Source organism: Globicephala melas, chromosome 4 (genome assembly GCF_963455315.2).
Source record: "Globicephala melas chromosome 4, mGloMel1.2, whole genome shotgun sequence".
Lineage (NCBI taxonomy): Eukaryota > Metazoa > Chordata > Mammalia > Artiodactyla > Delphinidae > Globicephala > Globicephala melas.
In genome coordinates, this window is record NC_083317.1 from 65594701 (window position 1) to 65604551 (window position 9851).

The 9851-nt window shown below is 56.6% G+C and overlaps 1 protein-coding gene across 1 annotated transcript; it reads left to right on the forward strand.

Annotated features, from left to right (window-relative positions):
• Positions 1–2602: 2602 nt before the first annotated feature.
• Positions 2603–9579, forward strand: NR1I2 (nuclear receptor subfamily 1 group I member 2). Its single transcript, XM_060297573.1, has 8 exons — positions 2603–2733; positions 3971–4158; positions 4653–4683; positions 5032–5275; positions 7314–7447; positions 7649–7786; positions 8134–8239; positions 9435–9579. Coding segments are annotated over exons 1-8 (987 nt in total). The 5' UTR covers positions 2603–2732.
• The last annotated feature ends 272 nt before the right edge of the window (positions 9580–9851 follow it).

Sequence of the window (9851 nt, forward strand, 5' to 3'; positions counted from 1 at the left end):
ATATTTACATCAGCCTGGTCAGGCCACTGCTGCATGCACCCAGGACTGAGCCTTCAACAATGTCAATGATTTCTTAGGCAGCACACGCTGTGGAACCATCCTGAATGTGCAGCCACCCCAAAGCTCTCCAAAGGTCCTTTGCCAAAGCTGTTTTTTTTTAAAGGGCTTAGTAAAAGGCCCTGGCTGGTGAGAAACAAAAGAAAAAGCTCCAACATAAACAATGAGGAAAATACAAAGGCTAAGAACCACTGAATCTGCAGAAAACAGGCAGCATCAGCCCCAGAAAAACTGCAGGTCCTTTTAGTGGTATGGCCATCTGCTCACATGAGCCTCTGCTTAGAAAGTGAAGGATGTGGAACACAGATGGAGCCTCCCTGGAACTGCTCAAGAGGCCAGTGGACTGACACATGCTCCTCTGACTGTGAGAGGGAGGACCCGCAGCTCTCCAGAGGGTGCAGGGCCAGATGCCTCTGGATGTGGCTGGAGTGACAGCAAAGTTCCTTGGTCCCTTCTGCTGTAACCAGCATTGAGATGGCAAGAATTGAGGACCTTAGGGAATCACTTTCTGCCCAAGAACAGAGAGCTACCCCAAAGGACTCACATGACATGGAGGGATCTGTGTGAAATGAACTGCCTAGGAACAAGTCTGCACAGAAACGAAGGAGGTTTAATAAATGGTTTACCCACTCAGAAACGCATCTTGTGAAGGATGCAGCACAATGTTGAATTAAGAACACCGGTCTTGGGACTTCCCTGGTGGTGCAGTGGTTAAGAATCCACCCGCCAATGCAGGGGACATGGGTTCGAGCCCTGGTCCGGGAAGATCCCACATGCGGCGGAGCAACTAAGCCCGTGCACCACAACTATTGAGCCTGCGCTCTAGAGCCCGCAAGCCACAACTGCTGACCCTCGCGCCACAGCTACTGAAGCCCGCGCACCTAGAGCCCGTGCTCCACAACAAGAGAAGCCACCGCAATGAGAAGCCTGTGTACTGCAATGAAAAGTAGCCCCTGCTCGCCGCAACTAGAGAAAGCCTGCACAGCAACAAAGACCCAATGCAGCCAAATAATAAATAAATTAATTAATTTTAAAAAAAAAGAACACAGGTTTTGGAGTCCGACTGACATGGGTTCAAATTCTGGCTCCACCACCTAGTAGCTAAGCCATGTCAACTAATCACTCGCCCACAGAGGGGGTGAGGATGTGTGCACTCAGGGCAGCAAGACCCAGTCACATACAAACACTGTTTATTAATTTATTCATTCATTTATTGATGGCTCTTCCTTGCTGAGAATTTACCCCATCTTTGGTATTCAGACTAAATACTGGATTTTACAATTAATTATTTTTGCAAAGGCCTCACTGAAGAAGTATTTTACTTTCATGGAATTTAAGAGGCGATCATTTCCACCCTCTGCTGGCTAGATTTCACACATTCCCAAGCAGTGAGGAACAGGTGCAAACCTCAGAGTAAATACAGCTGGAATGAATTGAAACTGCACAGCTAACTGGTCTTATTAAATTCACATGAAAGAGAGATGTGGCTGGCACATACCAGTCACCTAGTCACTGTCATTTTCCTGCCCACAGGGCATCATTCTGTAAGAAGGGCTGATATAAGAGTGGAATAGGATCAAAACTGGGGGTGTTGGCTGGCACCCCATCGACCCCAGTCCAGATCGACATCTAACAAAGCTCCAGGCCATCTGTTTCCATGATCTCTTCCCAAGTAACAAACCTCCCCCAAACTTACTAATTAAACCAACCACCATTTTATTTTCTGTCATGCTCCTGTGTGTTGACGGGGCTCTGCTGGGAGTTCTGCGCACACAGCATGTGTAGACACTTAGCTGGACTGAGACACGGGTTAGGCCATAAGACGGTTAAGATCTCTAAAAGGCATCTACCCCCTTGTCTCCCTCCTGGCACAGCTGTGCGGGGACGTGTGGGTGCAGTGCGTGCTCACCCCACTATTACGGGCCTCTGAACCTCTCTGTTCCCCTAGGTCCATCAGGAGAATCTGCTCTTCCAAGGGGAAAGCCTTTGTCCAGTGAGGTAGAAAGCTTCCCATAGTCTACCCGGTCCTCTGGCTGCCCCTGAACCCCCAGTCCAGAATGGGGACTGGGGAAGGCAGGGAGCTTCTATACTCCTGGGGACAGGTTTCCTCCGGCTCCCTCTTCCAAGAAGGAGAAATCCTGGAAGAGGCCGCCTCCACAGAAACCTGGGGGCGCCTGGGAGTGAGGGGGAAGAGGGCAGGGTGCGGGAAAGACCGAGGCTCGGCCTGGCGCTGAAGCATCCCAGAAAGCAGCTCTGGTGCAGGCCCTGTTGGAAGCAGTGCCCACCTCCCGCATGAATGTTGCTGGACAGTCTCCTCCCCCGCTCCCCTCCTCCAGCCGGCTCCGGGGCCCCTGGGGAAGCCCAACACCCACCGACAGACGCCTGAAGAGCGTCCGCCTGTACCCCTTCTGTGGCCCCGACCCAACTCAGAGGCAAAGGCAGGGCCCACAGAGGGTGTGACTAGTGTCCGTGTCGGGAAGGGACTGGGAGCCAGTGCCCCACGCGGCCTACCTCTTGCTCTTTGTCCTCTCGCAGCACAGCCATGAAACGCAACGCCCAGCTCTGGTGCCCTGTCCAGAAGGGCACCTACGAGATCACCCGGAAGACTCGGCGGCAGCGCCAGGCCTGCCGCCTGCCGCCTGCGCAAGCTCCTGGAGAGCGGCTGCAGGAAAGACAGCACAGGCCGCGCATGCGGGCGTGGGCACGTGAGCCCGAGCAGGCTCGGGCCGCGGGATGTGTGCGGGCGCGTGCGCAGCCGCGGGATGTGTGCGGGCGCGTGCGCAGACGGGCGGGCGTCGGCCTGAGGCCAGCTGCCTCTCCTGGAGGGGTGGAGGGGTGGAGCGGTGGAGCGCGTCTGCGCTCTCTGCTCTGGGAGGCCAGGTTCTCTCTGGCCAGGGTCATGCCCGCTTCTCACCTCTGTTGCGCTTGTGTGATTCATTTTGTTCCCTTCATAGTTGTTTAAGGCAAATTGGGGGCGGTGCATTGGGGACGGGAAGCTGGAGACGCGTGGTGTGCTATGACCCCCCGCCTTCCACCAGCTGCCCAGACCCGGCGTCCTCCCAGGAACTGTGTGCCGCCAGTGAGAGGGGGGTTCTCATTTCCCCTGTCCAGCTTTGGTATAACTGTGCTCCCAGGGGCTCTGAGATTAAAGCACATGGGGAAAAGGCTGGAAGCTACCAGAGCGTATTTCTCTCCATCAGTCACAGAGGGACCCGAGACCCTGGGCAGCCTTTCAGGGGCCAAGTTCCTTGGGCATTTGGGCAGAGAGCCTTTCCTGCAGACCAGCAGTCCCTGCCGTCCCCTCCCTGCCAGGATCCCCACAGCTTTGCTCTGCACACACAAGTGGGCCCCAGAAATCCAGGGAAGACCCTAAGGCTACCGGCTACATAGGAAGTGGCTGGAGTCGATATTTCTTGCTAAGCAGTAGCCCCAGCTCTCTGGAGTCTTGGAGTCCCAGAGATCTTGGGGGCCTCTGAGGAGTCTTGTTGGTATCTGATCCACCATAAAAGAATAATCGAGTGCATTTATTGAACAACTATTATGTACCAGGAGCTGTACTAGGCATTTCCTGTGCAGTGTCTGATCCTAGCAGCAGTGTGAGGTGAGCACTGTCACTGCAGATTACCAAGAAGGAAACTGAAGGCAAGAGAGGTTAGGGAGCCTGTCAAAGTCACCACTAGAAAGTGGCAAAACCGTCACTCAAGCCGGTGCCTTAAGATCCAGAAGCCTGAACAATTCCCATCGCTCCACGAAGTTGTCTTGAACCCGTCCTTCCCCAGGTGTTTCTTCAGAGGAGCCCAGAGTCCTTGAGAGTCTGGAAAAAGGCAGGTTTCTTGTCACGAGCATGTCCCCATCTGCTGCTGCTGCCCGAGCCCCTGCAGGTGCCTGAGGCTGCTTCTGGCTATCCCTGCAGTGGTCATGTCTGACGTGGCCGTGGAGCAGAAGCGGGCCTTGATCAGGAGGAAGAGGAGAGAACAGATTGGGACTCAGCCCCCTGGAGCCAAGGCTCTGACTGAAGAGCAGCGGATGATGATCAGGGAGTTGATAACCGCTCAGGTGAAAACCTCTGATGGCATCTTCACGCGTTTCAAGAATTTCCGGGTATGAGGCTTTAGCGACGGCTCAGCTCCTGCGCTAGCTCCTCAGAACCCCAACCTCATTCCCAGCGGTTCTCAAAGAGTGGCCCCTGGACTTGCAGCAGCAGCAGCATCTGGGAACTTGTAAGAAAGGCAAAATCTCAGATCGTCCCCTATGTCCTGAATCAGAAACTTTGAGGTTGGGGCCCAGCAGTCTGTGCCTTGACAAGACCCCTCAGGTGATTCTGACTCATGCTCAGGTCAGGAACTCTGCTCTGTCCTTCCGCAGCAGGTAGAAATTGAGTCTGAGCCATAAATGGACTGATGGACAGCTGAGTTGCCCCAGGGTTGCTGGCGTTCAGGGCTTTATGAGGACAGGGGCAGGACCTGCAGGGGCATGACATTTGTGAACTGGTTTTACTGAACCAATAAACTCCAGTGATCTCAGCAATGGTAGCCATGTCTGATCCCAGTGCCCTCTTCCGCCTGTGCTCACAGGTATCTCGGTGACCCGTCCAGCTCAGAGAACTGGTAGCCAGTGGCCTCCGAAGTCTGCTTCTTTCCATATTTAGCTCCCAGATCCTTTTCTCTGAGTTTCTGGAGTGCAAGGTCAGGAATGCTTGGGACACACCCCTGACCAGGCAGGGATGTGAGGGACCATGAATTAATAGATCCACCTGATAGGAGAAGACCAAAAAGAAGGAACAAGTGCTGTGTGTGGAGGTGGGGTGTACACTCCTGCCACTGTGCAGCCACTCAGAGTGCAGCTGTTGCTGTGTCTGCCTGTCTGGGGCCTGTGTCAGAACCTGTTTGGGGGAATATATGCTGTCTCTCCTCTCTTCTCTACCCCTCCCGGCTCATGTCCCAGCTGCCAGAGGTGCTTAGCCGTGTCCACAAGATTCGGAGTCTCTGCAGACTCAGTCAAATGAAGAAGCTGCCAAGTGGTGCAAGATCAGGGAAGATCTACGGTCAGCGAAGGCCTCCCTGCAGCTGCGGGGGGAAGACGGCAGCATCTGGAACTACAAGCCCGCAGCCGACAATAGTGGGAAAGAGATCTCTTCCCTGTTGCCCCACGTGGCTGACACGTCAACCTACGTGTTCAAAGGCATCATCAACTTTGCCAAAGTCATTCTCCATTTCAGGTAGGACCCAGGGGCCGGGTGGATGGTGTGGAAAGGAGCAGGAAATGGCCAACAGGTTCAAATGGTCTGGGGTAGATTTCTCTGAATTTGGGGGACGTTGGTGCCAAAAGACCCTCCTTTACCTCTGCCCCCAGGCCACCTGGTCCTGCTGGGGAACGGAGCCCTCGCTGTCTGTATGGCTCATTAGCTTTGTGACTGTGGCCTGCCCTTTGACCTGTGTCTCAGCCTCTTCATCTGCTAGACAGGGGCTAATAATGCCTACCTTGCAGGGCCATTGTGTGGAATAAGAGAATATCTGGAAGAGCATTCATCACATACATGGCAGACGTTCAGAAAGTAATCCCCCTCCCCGTTTCCCCGCAAAGGGGCAGGAATCACAAGTTGACAGTTCCAGAGCAAAGGAAGAGTTGGAAGGAAAAGGAAGGAAGTCCAGAGGGAGAAGAAGGAAAGGGCCAGGAACAGACGCGGGGTCACTGGCAGTCTGCTGCCCAGAGAAGGCTGAGAAGGAGGACAAGGGGCCGGGATGCCCCAGAGCTAGGCGTGAAGGCAGCAGCCACTGGGCAACCGGGGTGAATGAGAGACCCTGGACCCTTCTGGTGTGGTGGTAACCACAGCCACACAATATGGAGCCTGTCAGGGCTGGAGATGGCACTGGGCGTGTCTTCCCTGGGGTCAGCCACTGGCCTTGCCAGGCCTGGGCAGGTGGAGCTGAATCACACATGAGGAGCCCTGATTTCATCCGCAGGCAGAGGGCAGGTTCTCTTCCAGGAGCCCACAGGTTGCCCTGTGGGTGACACGTAGGACTTATTTACTGGGGTGATGGTGGCCACAGGCTGGAGTGGGGTTCAGATTGTGGCAGAGTAGGTCAAGGGAGCAGGGAGAAAGGCCCCCTTCCACGCATAGACCTGGCAGATCCCCACCAACATCTCATGACCCAGACCCTACCACCAGGGTGGGAGGCCACTCATTTCTCATGACAACCAGTTTGGGGTACAGCCACCCCAGGAGGCAGCAGTTGCTCTCACCTTCATTCCACAGATAGAAAACCAAGGTTAAGGCACGTGCGCGGGATCGCAGCTAATCAGAGGGGCCAACTTTGGAAGCAGAGTACAGCCTCCAGAGCCGGTCCCCTGCCCGGTCCTGGGCTGGGAGCTGGGCGGGGCGGGGGGTGAGGGCAGCGGCGGGGACACACGGTAGGAAAGATCAAGTTCACGGCATTCATGGCTCAACGCCGTGGATCTAAAAGAAGGGACTGAACTCCCGAGGAGACCAAAGCCAGGCAAAGGTCCTCCTGAAGAGCTCCCTCCTGGGTTTTCAGTTGGAATGCCTCCATCAGTGGGGAGATGGGGGCCCCTCTCAGGTTGGGAGGGGTGTCAGTCTAACCGTGAATACTAGAGGCATCCACTGTGGCTGGGCCTGTGCTCAGTGCTATGGGTGGAGCTCAGGGCATCCAGGCTGCCTGGAGAGAAACAGAAAAAACAGCAAATCCCAAACAGACGGCAGGAAGCAAATAGCCCCGCTGCATGGAACTCATGGAGGACTGGCACTTGCAAAAGGACTGCAGTCTGGAAAGACCTCTAGGAGGCACAAGGACAGCTTAGCCCAAAGGACTAGCAGAGTCTACTTAAGTGAAGCTATAGGGGTACTCATTCCAAGTGGGGAAACCGAGGCAGAAAGCAGGAGGCCAGGGACCGGGAGCCAAGGCATCGGCTGGGGGGGTCAGTGGCTGTGCAGGGAGCTGGAGGTGATGGGGCTAGGCTGTAAGGGCCTGGACACCAAGCTACATCAGCAGTGGACAGTCCCTGAAGGTAGCAGGAGACCAGAGGAAGACGGCAGGGAGGAGGAATCTGCTTGCTGGCTTGGGACAGGGAGAGATTGGAGGCAGTTTGAAGGCACCTGCAATAATCCGCAGGGGGAGGAGCCCATCCTCCCTCGCCTCTTCACCACCCTCCCATCCTGATTCTGGATTATGAGAGGGGGTGCTGGCCTGCGGCAGTTTCCTAGGAAGCGGCATCTCTTCCTTATCCTTTGCTGCCAGGGACCTGCTCATCGAGGACCAGATCTCCCTGCTGAAGGCGGCCGCCTTTGAGCTGTGCCCACTGAGATTCAACACGATGTTCAACACAGAGACCAGGACCTGGGAGTGTGGTCAGCTGTCCTACTGCTTGGAAACCCTGCAGGTGCCCGAGAGATGCCTGTCTGCCCCGGCAGAGGGTGGGAAACAGCCATGGAGGGAGGAGAGGAGCCACGCCAGGTTACACGGGTCCTGGGATTGCAGGGCATAAGATTGGGCAATGGGAAAAAAGACCTTGGTGAGGGAAGTCTGGGTCTTGGGTCAGCTTCCTGAGAAGTTTACCCCTCCAGCCTGCACCCACCCTACAGGTGGCTTCCAGCAGCTTCTGCTGGAGCCCGTATTGAAATTCCACTACATGCGGAAAAAGCTGCAGCTGCATAAGGAGTATGTGCTAATGCAGGCCATCTCCCTCTTCTCTCCAGATGATAACCCCACCTGTCGTCCTACCTGGCTTCCCCGTGCCCCTCCCCCACCTCTCCAGGCTTGCTCACACCCCATCAGCTTCAGCTGAGGGAGGCAGCAGCCCCTCCTTTGCCTTCCCTAGGGAAGGTCCCAACTGATGGCCTCGCCCTCCACTCACTGCTCAGCCAGATTGGGGACTCTGGCTGTTTTCTCCTAGGGTCAGAGGGGTGATGCAAAGCCCTCTTAGCGCCCCCCTCACTTCCTTGCCTGGGAATTCCTGGCTCTGGAAGGTGGTTGGCAGTTTGTCCCCTCTGGGATGGACCAAGCTTCTCTCGGCCCCCATGGCCTTGCGGGGACCGTACCACCTTCTCCTCCCCACCAGACCGCCCGGGTGTGGGGCAGTGCCGCTTGCTGGACCAGCTGCAGGAGTGGTTCGCCATTACCCTGAAGGCCTACATCAAGTGCAACCGGCCCCGGCCCGCCCACCGGCGAGCAGGAAGCAGAGAGGGTGTGAGGGGGTGTGAGCCCTGCCCCCAGGCCCCCGACTGTTCTGGGTCTCTCTGGGGGCGCAGACCACAGCTGCTCCTGGGGCAGCCTCTAATTACCAGGGCTTTGAGACCCTGCTTTGTGACCTCCACTGAGGCCTCCTGCCCAGTCGACCTAGAACAACTACTGTTTATCCAGAAGAGCCAGCCCTGGTGCCAAGCAGTTTTACATGCACATCACCTTTCATCTTGAAAACAGCCCCATGCAGTGGGCGCCATCATATCCTGTAAGGGACTGGGGGCTCCGGGCGACTGACCCGGGTCCCGCCCCAGGCAGCTGGGGTCTGGAGATGGATCCTTGCGGGCCAAGCCTACAGCCCACACCCTTGAGCACTAACTACCTAACCACCTCCCAGGACAAACAACAGATAACGGGGTAGGAGACTCCTTAGTTAGTCCTGGTCACAACCCGAAGGAGGAAGGCTGCTCAGGGCTTGACCAGATAGAGGCTACCCCCCGTTCACTGGGCCTCAGCAGCACTGTGACCTGGTACCATGGTCCCGGGCTGGACGGGGGAAGGCCAGCACTGGGTGTGCTAGAGCGAACATAGAACCTCAAGTCCTTACTTGGCCTCCGCTGCAGCTGGCTTTTGAGCTTGGCCTCCTGGGATGCTGGGGGTGGCTGTGTCTTGCTTTGCTCAGTCCTCCCCTGTACGGAGCCAGGAGGCATCATGGGGAAACTGAGGCACGAGGTGTGTCTCAGACACCGGATCCCAGGCTAGATCCGGGGAGGGACTGCTGCCTGTGGCCCGTGCCTCCACAACTACTCCACCCCATCCTGACCCCCGTCCATTAGCCACGGCAGTGATGTCCCCCCGAATGACCTATTCCCGTGGTGCCTGCAATGCCTGGTTTTCCCACAGACGCCCCTGTGTACAGGGGCTCAGGCCCAGGGGAGGGGGTGCGAGTGGGAAGGGTGGGTGCACGCCTGCAGGGCCCAGGCTGTTCTGCCCCCTCATCTGCAGGCGGAAAGGGAAGCTTAAGGAATTCAGCCAAGCCTTGTCTCTTGGCTGACCTGTGAGACGAGATGAAAACCTGAGATGAAAACCCTCCAATGTGTTCAATTTCAGAGGGGCCCCAGTGTTGGTGGGTGGGGGCAGGGCGGGCCACACCCCCAACCCTTCCTGACTGGCCGGCAGGTTCCTGTTCCTGAAGATCATGGCTATGCTCACCGAGCTCCGCAGCATCAACATCCAGCACACCCAGCGGCTGCTGCGCATCCAGGACATTCACCCCTTCGCTACCCCACTCACGCAGAAGTTGTTCAGCATCACAAATGGCTGAGCGGCCGCCCCACGGCAGTCAGAGCCAGAGCCCTGGGAGCCAGAGCCACCACTCCTGGGGCCACACAGACAGACACTGACAATGCCGGGCAGGTCCTGCCTCTCCAGGGAACTCACAAAGACAGCCGTGAGGGTGGCAGGCTAGCCTTCCTCAGCCCCCAGCTCAGCCTGGGGAGAGCCAAGCCCTAGAGCCTTACATGAAGAGCATGCTGGCCCCTTGGTCAGGCCTATCGAGAGGCAAGGGCACCCTCCCCTTAGAAAAGGCTCTGGGTC

Coding starts and splice junctions, on each gene's coding strand:
- NR1I2 (XM_060297573.1), top strand. Junction 4,159..4,652: donor CGCGTTTCAAGAATTTCCGG/GTATGAGGCTTT, acceptor TGACCCGTCCAG/CTCAGAGAACTGGTAGCCAG. Junction 8,240..9,434: donor CGGCCCCGGCCCGCCCACCG/GCGAGCAGGAAG, acceptor ACTGGCCGGCAG/GTTCCTGTTCCTGAAGATCA.